The sequence below is a fragment of the Episyrphus balteatus genome, chromosome 3 (genome assembly GCF_945859705.1).
Source record: "Episyrphus balteatus chromosome 3, idEpiBalt1.1, whole genome shotgun sequence".
NCBI lineage: Eukaryota > Metazoa > Arthropoda > Insecta > Diptera > Syrphidae > Episyrphus > Episyrphus balteatus.
In genome coordinates this window covers 108,917,226-108,936,780 of record NC_079136.1, presented here as the reverse complement: position 1 = coordinate 108,936,780, position 19,555 = coordinate 108,917,226, and the positions used below count along the sequence as shown (strand labels likewise).

The 19,555-nt window shown below is 31.7% G+C and overlaps 1 protein-coding gene across 1 annotated transcript; it reads left to right on the top strand.

Annotated features, from left to right (window-relative positions):
- Positions 1–6,727: 6,727 nt before the first annotated feature.
- Positions 6,728–14,491, top strand: LOC129914410 (protein disulfide-isomerase A5). Its single transcript, XM_055993655.1, has 3 exons — positions 6,728–6,949; positions 7,009–8,245; positions 13,567–14,491. Exons 1-3 carry the CDS (start codon positions 6,917–6,919, stop codon positions 14,199–14,201), a joined length of 1,905 nt encoding a protein of 634 aa, XP_055849630.1. The 5' UTR covers positions 6,728–6,916; the 3' UTR covers positions 14,202–14,491.
- The last annotated feature ends 5,064 nt before the right edge of the window (positions 14,492–19,555 follow it).

The window sequence follows — 19,555 nt, the reverse complement described above, 5'->3', positions numbered from 1 at the left end:
TATTTTGCTATAATTTATTAACCTAGTTGACACTTTTTAGGAGATTGTCTGTCATTGTTAGTTGATAACTATAATGAAAAATATAGGGCTGCCACTTTTAAAATGACAACTTTTATAAAGCAACCTTATATCATAGGTAAAATTGGTACATGACCAAATTGGTCATATCTGTGTACTTTGGTTCAACCAGGAAACGCTTTAAATGCCAAACAAATTCCCAAAAAGTGTCAACCTGGTTAATTATAGTAAAATAAAAAAAAAACACAAAAAAGTTTTGTTTTACGCGAATTTACTTGGTTACACGAGCTGTTGAAAACACTCGGATACTCGGGTACCCGGGTACTCGAGTATTTTAAGGACCCGGGTACTCGGGTATTTCGAGTACCCGGGTACCCGGGTGCTACCCGGGTAATACCCGGGTCGTCGAGTACCCGGGTTTCAAGAGCTCTAGTAATTACCAAGAGCCAATGTGATTTTAAAAAGTTAATAAATTAACGCTAGTTATTTGTTTTTTTTTCGCATTGAATTTGACATCTATTTGTCGTATGTCGTAAACAAGTGTCGAATAAAACTTTGCTTATTTTTGTCGTATGTGTCATCAATTTGTCGTATGTGTTTGGCTAACAAATAGTTTCTGTGAAAACGTTACATACGACATCGGCATATTGGAGAAAATTGACTATTATTTGTTTCTGTGCCTACGTTCTATAACTCAGTCGAGAACTTCTCGCATCGAAAAATTTTGAAACAAAAATTCCAAACGTTTCTCTATTTGGAAAAATAACCTGTGTCTGTATCTCGATGTGAGAAGCAGCCCTGTAAGTTTTTTATTCCATTGGAATATATTGGAAACTGTCAAAAAAAGGGAAAATATTTTTACCTTTGGCCATAAAAGGTCATATGGACATAGTTTTACATTAAATATCCCAAGGCTCGGTAGTCCGAAGGAAGAGCATTCGGTCGGCGAGTGGAGGGTACCGAGTTCAAGTCACGTTTAGGACATGAAAATTTTTCATTTTTTTTCTTCAATATTCTTTTTTTTATTTTGAAAATTTAAGTGACACAAAAATAAATTAACGTGAACACATTTTCAGTTGTAACATCTCACATTTAATGCAAGATTATCAATTTTTTTTTCAAATATCTTACTTTCTCGCATCCTTTTTGCTTGTGAGAAATGTTGGCAGTTCAATCGAGAAATTTTCTCGATTATTTTCTTACAGACACAGTTTTAAGGCTTGGCCACACCGGAGGGTACATGCGGGAGCGGTACGGGTAATTGTATGAAAAAAATTCCACATCTGAACGTTGATGTGTCAGTTTGGAATTTTTTTCATACAAGTACCCGTACCGCTACCGCATGTACCCTTCGGTGTGGCCAAGCCTTTATTCACATTTTTCCAGTCTGTCAAGCATTTTCATTCAGAAATGTTTCAAGGCGAGAAAAATTTTGTTTATAGAAACAAACGAATGTGAGAAAATGATTTTTGTGTCGATTCACATTATTATTGTTCCGATTTGCGTGTTTCATGCGAGAAATTTCTCGATGCGAGAGTTACAGAACGTAGGCACTGGATTGGAATATTGAAATAATTCTAACATAATTCAATATATTTTCTGTATATGTCATGATATTTTTAAAAAAATTCACCGTACAGTTTTCGAGAAAAAAATCTGGGGACGAATTACGGCACACGATTACGATCATACGTTAACGTTTTGACTATTGCTCTCTCTATTAAATCAGTAGAAACAAATAAGGACGCATAGCAACCATACGTTAACGAACGTATGCCGTAATTCGACCCCTGAACTTTAATTGCGTTTTCCCAAATAGCCCAGTAATTTTAGACATTTTTTAACCCAATCTGCGGAAAAATTCCTACTGGGCTCGATTTTGGTATAGACCTTCGTTACGGCGTTGTTATGAAGATGTGAAAAATCGACATTGATATCGTGTCCGCGTTAAGAGTTATAGGGGTCAAAAGGTCACAAAAACTGGTTTTTCACGATTTTCAGCAAAACGGTAAGTCTTATCAAAAAATTTTCAATGCAAGAATTGTAGACCAGATTATTATATATAAAAAGTGTCATGACACTTTTTTTCCTAAGACCCACCGTTTCTTAGGTATAACGATTCAAAAAGTTGAAGTTTAGTTGTAATCGTCATAATCCTATTCCTGAAAAAAAAACTCCTAACTGAAAAGTTCCTGAAATTTCATTATTTTTTTAGCTTGAATTTCGTTCCTCAACTGTTAAGAATATGGGGAAACCAAAAAAAAATGGAAATTTTCGCCATTTTTCCGATTGGGGCCCTTCTCCCGAAACCATTTCCCTGGGAATTTTTGTTTAGAATATGTCTAAAAATACACAGGGTGTGCAATAGAGAATGGACAACCCTAAAACGGCTTATAGCTACACTTATGATTGTTCTAAAAACAGATAGAAAAAAGTTCTATCGCAACCAGTTCATAAAATATGGACTTTTTTTCGTTCAGTGTATTTTAAATTTTATCATCTTATGTTTTCGTTCACTACAACCACGAATGAATGAATTTTATTTATTTCTTTTTTTTATAATTTTCTACAATAATTGGATGAGTACATAAACACTTTAAAAATTTCATAGCTATTGCACATTTTCGTAAAAAAAATTTTGAAATCTGTTTTTTGATGCAAAATGTAAAAAAAGTATTTTATGAAAAATTTTAAACACCTGTGGTATTAAATAAATCTATAGAAACCTAGGTGGCCAACTTTCTTAAAAATATTCTCCTTATACCAGAATATTTTTAAGAAAGTTGGCCACCTAGGTTTCTATAGATTTATTTAATACCACAGGTGTTTAAAATTTTTCATAAAATACTTTTTTTACATTTTGCATCAAAAAACAGATTTCAAAATTTTTTTTACGAAAATGTGCAATAGCTATGAAATTTTTAAAGTGTTTATGTACTCATCCAATTATTGTAGAAAATTATAAAAAAAAGAAATAAATAAAATTCATTCATTCGTGGTTGTAGTGAACGAAAACATAAGATGATAAAATTTAAAATACACTGAACGAAAAAAAGTCCATATTTTATGAACTGGTTGCGATAGAACTTTTTTCTATCTGTTTTTAGAACAATCATAAGTGTAGCTATAAGCCGTTTTAGGGTTGTCCATTCTCTATTGCACACCCTGTGTATTTTTAGACATATTCTAAACAAAAATTCCCAGGGAAATGGTTTCGGGAGAAGGGCCCCAATCGGAAAAATGGCGAAAATTTCCATTTTTTTTTGGTTTCCCCATATTCTTAACAGTTGAGGAACGAAATTCAAGCTAAAAAAATAATGAAATTTCAGGAACTTTTCAGTTAGGAGTTTTTTTTTCAGGAATAGGATTATGACGATTACAACTAAACTTCAACTTTTTGAATCGTTATACCTAAGAAACGGTGGGTCTTAGGAAAAAAAGTGTCATGACACTTTTTATATATAATAATCTGGTCTACAATTCTTGCATTGAAAATTTTTTGATAAGACTTACCGTTTTGCTGAAAATCGTGAAAAACCAGTTTTTGTGACCTTTTGACCCCTATAACTCTTAACGCGGACACGATATCAATGTCGATTTTTCACATCTTCATAACAACGCCGTAACGAAGGTCTATACCAAAATCGAGCCCAGTAGGAATTTTTCCGCAGATAAAACCTAAAATTACTGGACTAAAAAGTAGCCGAATGTAACATACGACATTATTTTATTGAGGCGACGAAGTGCGTTATTGTAATTATTTTTTGTGTTAAATAGTTTAAAATAAAATATAAAAACAGTTAAAATTGGTGTAAGGTTTAAAGTATTTCTCTTTTATACTAGGTTTTTTTGTTTATCTATACAGATTTTGTGCAAAAAAACGACATCGGGATTTTTGAAATCCATATGAAGAGTGGATTGCATATATACCGAAATATTAACATTTCAATGCAACTATGTCAAACTATTTTTTGATTATTTTTTTCTATGAGAGCTTTTTTCAAACCTCATTTTCTCCGCTTTTTTTTTGTTAATATTAGGTGTGTTTTTTATTACAACCGGTCTTAACTAGACAAAAAAAACGCAGTCTGGGATAAGCAATTTACATGTTGAATACAACAACACCTTAGCCCCTTGGGCTTAGTTGTTTAGCCCGGAGATTTCTCTGGGATTAACTTTTTGAAGAGTTTTAAATCTGTGCTACCAAACTAATTTTTTCATAAATTGTTTAGAATTTGTTTAAACACGTGAAAACTGACGTTTGGAAGGACAAAATGTATTAAAATAGTTTTGCTAGCATATATTTTTGTAACTCTTTGTAAAACATACATGAAAAATACAAGAAAAGGATGAAAGCTAAAAATATGACAACTCTAAATTTTTGTGGTGTCTGCTGTTTTCGAAACATTTAATATACAGTGCTGCCAAGATTTCAGGCGTTTTTTTTGTCCAGTTAAGACCGGTGGTAATAAAAAACACACCTATTTTCAGATATTTCTGTATGAACACAACAATAGGTGTGTTTTTTATTACCACCGGACTTAACTGGACAAATAAAACGTAGTCGGGGCTAAGCAATTTACATGTTAAATACAACAACACCTTATTTTTTTTCAAAAATTGTTTAGAATTTGTTTAAAAACGTGAAAACTCACTTTTAGAATGACAAAATGTATTTAACTAGTTTTGGTAGCATACATTTTTGTGTCTCTTTGTAAAACATACAAGAAAAATACAAGAAAAACCCGAAAGCGAAAATATGACAACTCTAAATTTTTGTTGTGTCTGCTGTTTTCGGAACATTAAATATGCAGTGCTGCCAAGATTTCAGGTTAAGCCCCGAGGTGTTTTTTTTTTGTCCAGTAATAAAAAATACACCTAATGAAACTACCTTGGCACTTCTGTTATCTGGATTTTGCAAAAATCTATACAGATAAAGTTTTTGTTGTTTTTAACACGTAAATTGTTTCGAATTCAAAAATCTCGATGTCGTTTTTTTGAACAAAATCTATATAGATAAACAAAAAACACACCTACTTTTAGTATCAACCTAGCTCCTCAGATAAACTTGGTTTATAAAAATAAGTTAATACTTAAATAAAAATCAATATAAATGCAACATAATTTAATTTCTTTTTATTTCTCCTCCTTTTATTTCCCCTCCTTTTATAACCAACCTCACTTTTTATTTCTCCTCCACCACTTTCGTTTGTTGATGACAAACTTTACAGTAGTCTTGTAGTGTACTTCTTCCCACACCTATAGGATCGAATACCACTTTCGGCTACTGATGAGAAACTTTACAGCAGTATTTCATTGCACTTCTCATAAGTTTAATAGGAGAGAAAAAAGGGGTCCTTTTTGAAAATAAACAGGGTTATATGAGTATTTTAGGTGTGAAATTAGTCATGACGAGAAGCTTCTCACCATCGTTATAACATCGAAATTGTTAGTTGGGTCTATAAATTCATTAAGCAGACTTTTCCGAAAACAAGCTTTTTTCGTTTCAGTTTCTTTAACAGTATTTAAACAACTTATTAGAAGTTGTTAAACAAGTTTGAACTTCTATAAGCAATTAAATTCCGAAGCAAGCTCAATACAAGCTGTATAAAAAGTAGTACCTGCGAGATCTCAATTTATAGAAGCTGTTGTGCTAGTTGGGCAAAGTGCAGAGTAATTTTTTCTTTTTCACTATTCTCAACTGGCCAGGCCAGGAATTTTTTTTTATTTATTTAGTTTTCAAAAAAAAAAACTATTTTGTGTGTTTCCAATAAATATTAAATAAATATAATGGTTGATGAAAGAATTGTTTGCTTTTTTTTTTAAGGATTTTTTTATTTAAAGTGAAATTACAGTTTTATTCTTAAAGCCTGGTACGCTGCTCGCGCTAAATTTTAGCTGAGATAAAATTCCCATACAAGTTATCGATAACTTGTATGGGATCCATTTTATCTCGGCTAAAAATTTTCGATAATTTGTATGGGAGCTAAAATTTAGCGCGAGCAGCGTACCAGGCTTAACGAGATAAAAGTTTTTTTGAAATAACATTTTAAACAAATTTATATGTTAAATTGAAGTTTTTATAAATAATTTTTCACTAAAAGCCAGTGAATTAAAACTATTTATAAAATTCAATTTATCATATAAATTTGTTTCATGTGTAATTTCAAAAGGTTTAGTTTCACTAGGAACAAACTACTTCCTTTACGTACAAGTTTCACCACTTCTTCTAGATTGGAGCAGCCATGGAATTTTAGCAGTACGGACCGGTGAAATATGTACTCCTAATAAGTACTTTTAAAGTACAATTTTCAGTGGTTTTTCTGTATCTAAAAAAGTACTGGCAAATATACATCAGAAGCACTTCCAGATGTGCTTCGCTGATGTACTTTTAAAGTACATTTGTCTGTACTTTTGATGGAGGGGAAATTTATTTCATCTTGCATACGAGAAAGAGATAGTTGCTTCACGTAGTCTTATATACAGGAAGTATATAACTGAGTTTTTTCCCGAGGTCCTATCTTTTTTCAGTGGAAAAGAAGTACTTCTTTTACGTACATAATTCACCGGTTTTTTCTGTAGTTCTACGTTTGCTGTGTTGGAACAAAAAATCTGTTATACGGGATGTAAAAACAAACAGACCTTAAATTATAAACTGCCATCTATCTCTGAAATTTCAAACTAAATAAGTAAAACTATATTTTTTTTTACAAGAAAATAAGAAATCTGAAGCAGAAACGTCATCAAAAAGCAGGAAGAAAAACTTAAAAATCAAGCCAAGTGAAAAGTGAAGTGAAAAATCATAATTCTCCTTGGTTGCAATGTGCCGGTGAAATAAAATTACTTTGCATGAATCCTGCTTTTATTAGAATAATTTAAAATAAAATCATCCGACAATATGAACATCAAAAGAATCCATTTACCATCACTCGTAAGATTCATATAAATAAATTTTGATTTCTAACTAATATTGCGCCTTAACTTTTTCAGATTCTTACCTCATTATTCCTCTGTGTCCTGGCAAAAACAAACAAGAATGTGGTCATTGATAACATCAACGATGTCAAAGAACTCAAAAAACTTCTACGCACCAAAACAAACGTCCTTATCATGTTCTCCTCAGGTAGTCGAGACAACCACTCGAATGTGAAAGTTTTCCGTGATACCGCTGAAGCGGTCAAAGGAGTAGGAACAATGGTCCTTATTGATTGTTCCCATGCTGAAAAAAAGAAAATCTGTAAGAAACTCAAAGTAACACCTTCACCAGTAACTCTAAAACATTATAAAGACGGTGATTTTCATAAAGAATACGATCGTCAGATGACTGTAAATAGTATGACCAATTTCATGCGCGATCCAACAGGTGAGCTGCCATGGGAAGAGGACCCTAAAGGGTCAGATGTCTTTCACATCTCCGACTATGCAACGTTTCAAAAGTATCTAAAAAAAGAGCCAAAGCCTACAATGGTGATGTTCTATGTACCATGGTGTGGCTATTGCAAAAGAATGAAGCCAGATTTTTCTTTGGCAGCAACAGAATTGAAACCCAAGTATGTAATGGCTGCCATGGACGTGGAAAGAACAGAAAATGCTCTGGCAAGGAAAGTTTACAACATCAGTGGTTTTCCTACCCTCTTATACTTTGAAAACGGAAAACTTAAATCAACTTACGAAGGCGAAAACAATAAAGCCGACCTGATGGCTTTTATGGAGGATCCGTCCGCACCAGCAGCAACGAAACCGAAAGAAGAAGACTGGTCAGCAGACACAAGCTCTGAAATTGTTCACTTGACCACTATGGGGTTTGAACCGGCAATTAAAGATGAGAAGTCGGTGTTGATTATGTTCTATGCTCCTTGGTGTGGGCATTGTAAACGTATGAAGCCAGAGTATGAAAAAGCAGCTATAATGATGAAAGAAAAAAATGTACCCGGTATATTGGCTGCTCTTGATGCAACAAAGGAGAGTACCATAGGACAAAAATATGCTGTCAAGGGCTATCCTACTGTGAAGTATTTTGTAAATGGGGAATTTCAGTTTGATGTCAATTTAAGGGATGCAGAAAAAATTGTTAATTTTATGAAGGACCCCAAAGAACCACCACCACCTCCACCGCCAGAAAAATCATGGGAAGAAGAGGAATCCGATGTGGAGCATTTAAATGAGGAATCATTTAAACCATTTTTGAAAAAGAAAAAGCATGCTTTGGTGATGTTCTATGCTCCTTGTAAGTACATTTCAAACAGTAATTTAATAATAATAATAGAGTTTCTGGAACCATCTCGGCATAAGCCAAGATTACCTCTATCTCTGCATTGCATGAGATTAGGCTCTGTTGTGTGCCCTAGATCCTAAAATACTCAGTATATGAGGTTAGAAAACCTTTTTGAACAAAACATAATGTGGGTAATCACAATTTTTTATATGGAGAATAAGTTTATTTTTGAAAACATTTATACTTAGCTGATTTTTTTAATTCACTCGGAATGAATTAAAACCCATGTACATTAATGAGTCCTGAGTGCTGCTTCTGTTGCACCTATTTGGTCTTAAGTTTTAGCAATTGAGCAAATTATATGGTTGCACATCTCCGACGTTGATAATATTACCTTGTTAATACTCAGGAACCATATTATTCTTCATTTTATAAATTAATAGCATAGCACTATATTTTAGTCTTTATTTAACACTCATCCAATTTAACGCATCCAACATAACTCTTATAGGGGTATGAACATTCACTCTCAATATCACTCGCATTGCTTTATTCTGAAGTATTTGCAGCCTATTTACAACCTCTTGTTGACAAGCATGCATTACCGTTGCACAATAATTAAAGTGGGGTGGCACAATAGTGTTATACAGGGTGTCTCAAAAGTCAACGTCGAAACAAAAACGGTAGATAGGGAAGGTGGTGACAGTTATCAGAAAAATATATTATATTTTGTGAGTTATGGGCATTTGAAAAAAAGTCGACAAAATGGTCACCCTGTTACGGTTTTTCATGTGCCGTGACTACAAATCTTAATTTTTCTCATTTTTTTCTTTTGTTACGAAACCTTGAATAACTCTGCTACCAAATGCATTCAAAAATTTTAATTGTTTGAATAATTATTACTGCTTTGGTTTATAATTTAAAAGTTAAGATATTTTTCATGAAAATTACAAGTATTTCAAACTTTAAACTTTACGAAAAGTCCCAAAACATTAAATCTTAAAGAATTAGGTTTTCAAGAAAAACTTATTTCTTTCGAAAAATGGGTCAAAAATGACCCGAGGACCGTATGAAGGTTAAGAAAACCCTTGTATATACAGGGTGTCCCAAAGTCACCGCTTCAAACGAAAACCATAGATTTCTGAGGTAATTTCAAGTCGAAAAACTTAAGAGGTAATTTTCTCGTTTTCGTCCCGTTTTCGAGTTATGACGGTTTTTGTAATCTTTATTCTCTTTTCCTTATACTGGCTTTATCTTTGCCAAACTACGTCTGATTTGAAAAATTTTTTTTTACAAACAATCAAAAATGTATTACAGTTTAAATTTGTTTAAAACCAATTTTCTTCGTTATTTAGGTTGTTTTTTTTTCACTTTCATATGAAAAAAAAGTTATATTTTTTAAGAAAATAAACTGGGCTTTAATAATAAGTGAACAAAATTAATACTCATTTACGTGTTTTTTTTGAATACAATGATATGAAATTGAAAAAAAAACAACTTGAAAAACGAAGAAAATTGGGTTTGATGGAAGATTGCAGAGAAACGGTTGTTCGCAGAAAAAAAGTTTGAAAACATATTTAAACTGTAATAAATTCTTGATTGGTTGTAAAAAAAATTTTCAAATCAGACGTAGTTTGGCAAAGATAAAGCCAGTATAAGGAAAAGAAAACAAAGATTATAAAAACCGTCATAACTCGAAAACGGGTAGAAAACGAGGAAAATTACCTCTTAAGTTTTTCGATTTGAAATTACCTCAGAAATCGATGGTTTTCGTTTGGGGCGGTGACTGTGGGACAACCTGTATAAGCTATAGTACTATCATGAATTCAATCGACTGAAGCGCCGTCTGGTTCAAGAGAGCGGACCTATTCCTGGAATTATTTAGGCAGGAGTGGGGGTTGGGGGACTAAGAATAATCAGATAATGAAGGAGTCACCAAAATATTGGAATATTATTTAAAATTTGAATATTGGAATATTATTTAAATTTTCAATCTGGAAGAAATGTCACTAGATAGATAGATAGATACATAAAATTCTTTATTTCATAAAACAAGGTTTACAATATTTATTCCTAAGAATAAGGACGTGGCAATTCTGCCGTCTGCCTGATATGACATTTCATAATAAAGAAAGAAAAAAATATATTGAAAATATTGAAATAATTTATAAAAATTGGCTAATGAACAAAATTCAATAAAATAATAAAAACTTATTAAATAAGGAAAAATTTAACAATTAGTTGAAAATATAAGTAACAATTTTGAAGTGAATTGAAACACAAAATACATTTTTTCAAAACTTATAAAAACTTTAAACATGTTATCAATTTTCAAGTGATTTGAAACACAAAAATAAATTATATATGTACGAGTTCATAATAATAACACAATAATGGTATAAGTTTTACAGGATTTGACTCTATCAATTTTGCAGTGATTTGAAACACAAAATAAAAATAAAATAATTTAAACTGCAATAGCTGGGATAACTTTAGAATTTCTCATAAGTAACTATTCCGAAAAGTCAGCGCATGTTTACAATATTTGTATAGGTTAGACCACCCTTGGGCACCATTAAGTATTTCGCGCAAACGAATTGGGGAAATAAAGCTCTCATCTAAATGTAATCTTCTTATCTCTTGAAGTATTGGACAAACCGCAATAAAGTGGAGAGTGTCTTCAGCTTCTCTTCTGTTACACAAACCACAAATTTGTGAGAGATCAGGGCGATGAGGCATACAGTTGAGGCTAAGCATTTCAACCCGTGCTCTAAAAATGTAGCTTATAGCTTCAGCCGATAGTTCGTTGGTGAAATAGTTGTTTTCCGATTGCAAGTGGTGGTTGAGAGTTCTGTATACGTTTCTGGATGTAGTTGATGATGCTTTGGCTTGGTGCTGGATGTAGGCTTTTTCATCTATCTTAGAAATAATACTTTCAAACAAAGCTGGCCATTGGTCCACATTTGACTCCGTCGGTAAAAAGTTCACATCGTGAGATAGGGCAAGCTGTTTCCATTCCTTAAAAGGTGTTGTATTGGTAAGTAATAGACGCAACATGATGGTTTTGTGCAGACTTCTCTCTTCTCTTTTCATAACTCTTACTATGTAATCAGCGTTAGTTTTAAGATTTTGAGTATAAATTGGCGTTATACCAGACTCTACATAGATTGCATAACTCGGAGTTGACGAAGGCAATCTAAACAGTCGTTTGAAAAAATGCCTTTGAACGGCTTCGAATTCTTCGAGAGCCAAGTAACCAAAAACTTGAGCACCGTAGCACATACAGGTGTTGACTGTAGCATGAAACACACGGTATTTACACTTAATATCAACTTGTTGGTTTGCAAAAAACTTGGGCCACATCAAGTTTAAAACTAGTTTAGCCTCAGTGCTTTTTTCCTTAACATGTTTCACAAACTTCAAATTACTTGTAAGTAAGACTCCAAGATACTTAAATTCTTGTACAATGTCACTATTTAGCTTTGAAGATAGACGGAGATAGTTGCCCATAAGTAAATTTTTATTGTAAATGTGTAAAATATTTATTCCTATCTTCTCTAGTAATTGTATTAGTTTATCTACTTGTTATTAATGTAAACTTTACGTTAAATCAATTCATACTTTGTATTTAGAAATATTAAAGCTCTCTTTTCGGCTGACTGCACATGCGAATGCTCTTTTGTGAAAAATGTATACCAAACTATGTAATTACTTCTTATAAATGTAAATAAAAATCACACTTACTTACTACTTACTTACTTTCTAGTAATTGCGTTTTAAACTAAAAACATACAAAATAATGAAACATCAAATTTAAAAAGTGATTTCGAAACATTTCGTCATATAGATGATTGTATTTAAATGTATGTATTTCGCATAATATTAATAATCTACTTAAATATTTTAATTAAATTTGACGAATGTGGCAATTAAAATTCAAAATTGTATACATTTAACATTTTGTTATATCAAAAACTAACAACCTTTCTTTGAATTTCATCTGCCTCGATGACGCTCCCCTTTATTATTTAGTTTTTAGCTTTATTTACTTTATAACTCAAAATGATGCAGTTTAAAACTTGTTTTAATATGTATTATCAATTTAAATTATAAAGTAAAAACTATAATAAATAATATGCAATACAAGGTAAATTAAATGTTGCACTATTGCCTTAGAATATATCAAATAAAAATCCCAAAACAAAAATCTATTCAAATTTGCAAAAATAAATTATTTAATTCAAAAATACTCAAATCACTATCACCTAGGAAACAAAAAAATAAACAAAGCGTTGTAAACAAAAAATATTTTTGTTTACATTTCTCCTTCCCTATTACCAGGCTGTCGAAATTCAAACATATGATTTCGGTTTTTTCTCTTTATCCTATTAAATTGATAAAAGTATTTTTCTCCCTCTTACACACGTATTTTATTCCTTCATTCTACCTTTCAAAGCTGGAATAAAACTATCGCAGCGCACCCTATAGAAAATATTGTAACAAACAATTAAATGCTTTATTTTTTGTCGTAGGACATTCTGAAGCCGAGTTATTCCCAAAAAACGATATTTTTGGGTGGTTTTGCACCGGTTTTTCGTGCGTTTATTTATCGATTGCTCGGTCATCTTTGATGATAAAGAGTTGATTTTTTCTGTAAATGCAGGACTTGAATAGAATTAGATTAGAAAAATTTCAATCATAATATAAGCTTTTTTCAAAATAATCACAAAAATGTGTTTTTTAACAACAAGAATTTGACTTTAAATGGCTGCCATTTTGTATTTACTCACTCAAATACAATTAAATTACATAAAACTATAGAAGATATTATAAGGAAGAGAATAGATGTTTATTTTTTGGTCTACGACAATCTGGAGCAAAGATATTGGCTTAGAAGTAAAATATCCCAAAAAATGCATTTTTGTGAATAACTCCACTAAAAAGAATGATCAGGTGGTGTGAAATTGGGTTTAAGCCTTTTAAATATACCCCTATCGATTTATGAAATAAAAACTGACAGTGCCTCTGTGCGCAAGGTCAAATGACGCTTTGACTGGAGTAAATGTGACATTAAAATTTATAAATCCGCACTCAAGGTGATTCACCCAAAATCTTTTCGCTAGGTTCATACTCACATATATAAGTACTTTTATACTTTTTCAAAAAGCAATCGTTCAAATTTCTATAAACTAGTTTTGTGTAAAAACAAAATGATAACAAACTTGCATTTATTGAGGAATAAATCCCTTTACTTTATAAAAATAAAAAGTATAAAATTGATGATGATATAACATGCAAATTTAATAACAAAACTTTTAATTTTGAATTTACAGGGTGTGGTCATTGTAAAAAAGCTAAACCAGAGTTTGCGGCCGCAGCTTTAGAATTTCGTGAAGATCCAAGAGTTGCCATAGCTGCGGTTGACTGCACCAAACACGCCTCAGTATGTTCTGCCTATGGAGTTCGTGGATACCCAACGTTTAAGTATTTTAGTTATCTTAAAACAAACACCGATTACAATGGCGGTCGAACTGAATCGGATTTCATAAAATTCATGAAGAATCCAGTGGATAGTAGTAAAGAACCTACCAAAGAACCTACCAAAGAACCTGAAGCTTATGGAGATTTTCCCGGTGCAGAAAATATTATCATACTGGATGAAAATATTGAAGCTAAGGCCAAGGGAATAAAACGACTTTTGGTAATGTTCTATGCTCCCTGGTGTGGACACTGCAAGACTTTAAAGCCTGAATTTGCTGCAGCTGCTGCTAAAGCAACAACCGATGCATATCGCCTAGGGGCAGTCGATTGTAATGTTCAACATAAGGCAGTCGAAAAATACAAAATAAAAGGGTTCCCGACATTGTTACTATTTGAGAATGGTAAACAAGTGGATACTTATGCGGGCCCGCGCAAGGCTAGTGATATTTTAAAATATGTTAGTAAGCAATCAAAAGACGAGTTATAAATGTAGGCTAAAGAAAAGTACTGCATTATCATTGCATTTATTTAAATTTTTTTTGTCTGAATTATGATGAAACATAGAAATTGAAAAACTATCGAAAATAAAACTAAACTCAGGAAAGTTTAGTTTCATCCTCCTCCTCAGTCTTTTACTCTCATGCTCTCTCCACTTTTAACATATGTTATGTAAATTCAAAAAGTATTTTTTTACCTATATTATAATAATACTTATACATTCTTGTTTAAATTTTTTTTTATTAACAAATGCTAAAATAAAATTAAAAAAAAAGTTCACTATGATTCGTTTTTAAATGAAGTTACTATATCTGTCTGATTTAAAATGGAAAAAATGTGTTTTCCAACAACTGCCTAAAAAAGTTAAAATGAATAAATTTGTAGAGCACTATAACTTAAGCCTAGTTTCACTGTCCACTGATCTCTTAAAACACTGGATAGAGTATTCCCAACAAACTACATTAGTTTATTTGATTCAAATAGAAGATGTAAAAATAAAAAGAGTAATAGACCAGTGCCAATCCGGTTTTAGAGGGCAAAAGTTGAAAAAATTATTAGCAGCATAAGGGTGGTGGGAAAATTTAGGATAAATGGTGTATGAAAGGGGAAAAATAAATTGCCCACAAACAAATAGGGGGAAAAGGGGTGGGTGGTCGAAAAAGTGGGGTGGGTGTCAAAAATCATGGTTTTTTACGATTTCTTTCAAAAGTAGACTTCCTATCGAAAAAAGTTAAATGCAAAAGTTGTAGATAGTAAAAGTAATAAAACGATTTTTACTTGCGATATAGGTACTATATATCAAGTTATGCATTCGTACAAAAAAAAAGTTGAGATAACATTTTTCCATGATATTACGATGGTAGAGAGTGCCAAAAAAGTGGGTCCTGGACGTCCGTCTGCAGTCTCTCTGTCTGTAAATGAAGCTACAGCCTAAACGGATGGACCGATTGATGTCAAACTTGGTATGTAGCGTTATTTGGCGACTCTCCAGAGGGGTTTTTGGAATTAATTTTTTTGGACCAAAAATAACTGTACTTGTCATATACCGATTTTAGTAAAATTGAAATATCTCGAAAACGGCTCCAACGATTTTGTTTAAAAAATTCAGTTGGAAGTTTTAAGACAAGGTCTATCTTTAAATGAAAAATTTTTTTTTTTGAAAATCATTATTAACGTTACTTGCCATAGAACCGTTTTTTTTCAAATCCGATTATCTTCGAAACCGCTTATTCCATTTCAACGAAACTTTTTTTGAAGAAGCATTTATATAATTTAAATATAAACCAAAAATAAAATTTTCAAAAAAATAATTTTTGGATTTAAAAAAAAAATTTGAAATTTTTTTTTTTATAACCTCAAAAATATTGAAAAAATGCAAAAATACGATTTTTACGAAAAGTGTTATAGATCTTAACAAAACTTTGGTAAAAATTAATTTATTATGTTTTCTATCTATTTTATTTGAAAATTTTGGAATACACTTTTTTAGCTTAAAACCTTTTATTTAAGATTATGTAGAAAAACTATACTTTTGTTTTAGAAAATATTGAGAAAAGTTGAAAAAAAAAACGATTTTTAAGATCGATTTTTCCGTAAATGACAGTAATATTGGCGAAAAATAATTTTCCATAGAAACCAAATTATACTTTTCTAATGACCTTTGACCTTCTTAGTTTGAATAGGTGTAACGTACAAAGATTTTGAGATATTGAATTTTGAACGTCCAAAATACTATTTTGTGACAGGTAATATCTCAAAAACGTGATGTGATAGAATTTTTCTGACTTCGGATTCGAGCTCAGCGCACAAAAAACCATTAGAAAAATATACCTACTTTGATTTCTATAAAAAAAAAACTTTTTGACTAGTGAAATCGAACAGGGCAGAAAAAATCGAATGCCTTGTTCGATTTCACAAGTAAAAAAGTTTTTTTTTTATAGAAATCAAATCTCCTATACAGTGTTTTATAGAGTTCAGTGGTTTACACGATATTTGTTAAAACGTTTAACCAATTTGGTTTGACAAACCAGGTAATTGTGCTAACATTAGAAGATCTTCCAATCGTGTATACTAAACTTTTTGATTAACTAGGTGCGTTTTTAATTACCACCGGATTAAACTGGAAAAAAACACAGTGGGGGCTAAAAAATGTACATGTTAAATGCAAAAAATAAAGACTTTAACAATGTTTCTAAATAGGGTTAACGTTGGTCAAGGTACCTATGGCAAAGTGAGCGTTTTCTTAAATCATCGAAAAATGATACCAACTTTTAAGCAATTTCTTTTATAAAATATACTTAAAAACCAACCTTTAAATTTTCCTTACCTTATTACGGGACACGAAAGAACAAAAAGTTATTGGTTTTCTTTGAAAAAAAGTAGTTTTGGTTTTTTTATTTCTCGAAACCGGTAAGACATTTTTGCTTAATAACAAACAAGAAGAATTAAATTTGAAAACTAATTTAGTACTTAAAAACACAAAATTTTGAAAAAATTTGTTAAAATTAAAAAAATTTTACTTTGAAAACTAATTTTTCAGAAACTATTTCATAAAATAGCTTTATTTAAAAACAAAATAAAAGACAATATATTTGGCTTTATAAAATGGTAAAACACGTTATTGTAGGTATAACCGTTGATCTGTAAAATTTTTTTTTCCAAATAAATTCAAGTTTTTAGAAAATTGCCCCTCTTGGCTAAACGGGGGGAACAGACCCCTTCTTTTCTTGGCCTAACCTACACCCTAGGGTGGTCCAATTTTTGGTTTTTACATTTCCGTTGTTCCCCACTCAAAAATTGGTTGCATACGTGTTTTGTATTACTAGCTATGGCATACATGAACCTCTTAATCGTATGTGTAAACTTTTTAACTTAAACACATCTTATATCGACTTTAATATAAGTAGGGTGGGATTGAAAACAAGTTTTCGGACCAGTGCACCACTATCGTAATTGTTTTTCAATGTGTGTATTAATTTTATAATGTAATATAATGTTAATTGTTAGTTTTGTATCGTAGTATATATTTTTGTGCATGTGTTATTTACTAACCACTAAAAAAAAAAAAAAATTACACACGTGAAATTTCAGCTCTTTAGGTGAAGTGTGCGCTCAAGTGAAGTGGGCGCTCAACAGGGTCAAAGTTTTTGGTCAGATGCTGTTAGAGCTGGGTCTTCATGCCTAGTAATTAACTTTTTCTTTGATTATGAAGTGAATTAAGTTGTGATGTGGTAAAGTTTTTCATGATATGTTTTTTCTTTCATATAAAATCACTAGCTAAGTAATATTTTCATAGATAATTTTTGTTCATTTAAATTCGTCTGTAAGTATTTTTTGCTTAAAGTAAAGACAAAACAGAATCAATCAATGAAATACGAGCTAGTGACTCAAAACCAAAAAAAAAACATGAAAATCATTTACTTGTTTGTCGGGAACATGCGTGCTTATCATGTTTAAGCCAAATTCCATTAAGGGCAACAAAGTCTAATATATCAAAGCTGATGAGCGCCCTCTTCCTTTAACTTTTGGGGGCTAAAACTCTCAGCATATGTTAGTATTGATGCCTGTAGCTAAATAATGGGTGGGGAAGTAATGAATTATATGGTTTATTTTTTTGCCTTATAACGTGGACCACACTACTACACCCTCTAGCTTTTTGGCACATTTCTCCTGAATCACACTGTAGAATTAATGAAAATATATTTTCTCATATTTTTTTTAACACATTCGGGCCTTATTTAACCAATGTTGGTCACACCAAAATGCTCCCAGACTAATTTATTTTTGTCTAACTCCTCAAGACCTTTCCACTTACTATGTGCCTTACAACATTCTTTAGATGACTTAACTTAAAAAAAAAGACTTGTGTCACTCGAGGACTGCCGCGGTAAAGCTATTGCATTGCATTTTTTATCGACTTATGCAATTATAATTTATTTACCTACACTACACAAAACCAATGATTATGTTTTTTTTTATCTACCTATCAATTCATATACAACAACAAGGTCACATTTGAAAACATGCATACACACAATCTCATGGCATAAACTTCTCCAGACAAAAAAAAAAAAAATAGGAAAACACAAGAATACTTTTTCTCTTCTGATTTAATATCGCAAGCGCAATGCAACGCTTTACTCGTTCACAAATCACAAAATGTTGAACAAGAAACAGAAGAATGGGAAGAGAAAAGAAAATACAGATAATTTTTTTTGCTTCTGATTTATTCTACAGACACAGCATTTATGGTCTTCTTCCTTACTCCTCTCTTTGTTGTCTAACACAATTTTTATAACCCTCTCTGTCTGACTTAAGGAAGTTGAACAAGAATCAGAAGAAAATAATAAAATACATACACACCATACCATACACGTATAGCGAATTATCTATGTGTGGGGTGTACTAATTTTTCGTTACGAAATTTCTTGGTTAGCTCCCCATTCCAGGCCTGCGTTAAAATCTATGCAATAGCTTAAAAAACAGGAATAAAATCAGAAAATTTTTCGAAAATTTTGAATTTTTCGACATTAAAGTTGTCTACCAGGGTGTTTGTCAAAGAATTTTGAAATGACTTCTTACGCCCATACTTTTGAGAGCATTGTGTAACAAATGGCGTCAAATAAATTGAACAAATTGCTTTTGGTTAGGAATTAAATTTACAAAATTATTCAAACGAGTTGAATTTTTTCTGTTTTTTACGCTTTGGGTCGAATTAAACCCATTTTGGTCACACTAAAAGGCTGCCAGACAAATTTATTCTTATGCAACACATCAAGACCTTTCTTTGGATATGCGTAACAACATTTTTTACATGACTGGCTTTCTTTAACAAGAAACAAAAATTTTTAAATTTCGACATTTAAAGTTGTCTACTAGGGTGTTTGTCAAAGAAATTTGGTCTGACTTCTTGTACTGATGCTTTTGGGAATAATAGGTGTGTTTTTTATTACCACCGGTCTTAACTGGACAAACAAAACGCATCGGGGCTTAACCTGAAATCTTGGCAGCACTGTATATTGAATGTTCCGAAAACAGCAGACACAACAAAAATTTAGAGTTGTCATATTTTTCGCTTTCGTCATTTTCTTGTATTTTACATATATGTTTTACAAAGAGATACAAAAATGTATGCTAGCAAAACTATTTTAATACATTTTGTCCTTCCAAACGTGAGTTTTCACGTTTTTAAACAAATTCTAAACAATTTATGAAAAAATTAGTTTGGTAGCACAGATTTAAAACTCTTCAAAAAGTTAAGCCCAGAGAAATCTCCGGGCTAAACAACTAAGCCCAAGGGGCTAAGGTGTTGTTGTATTTAACATGTAAATTGCTTAGCCCAGA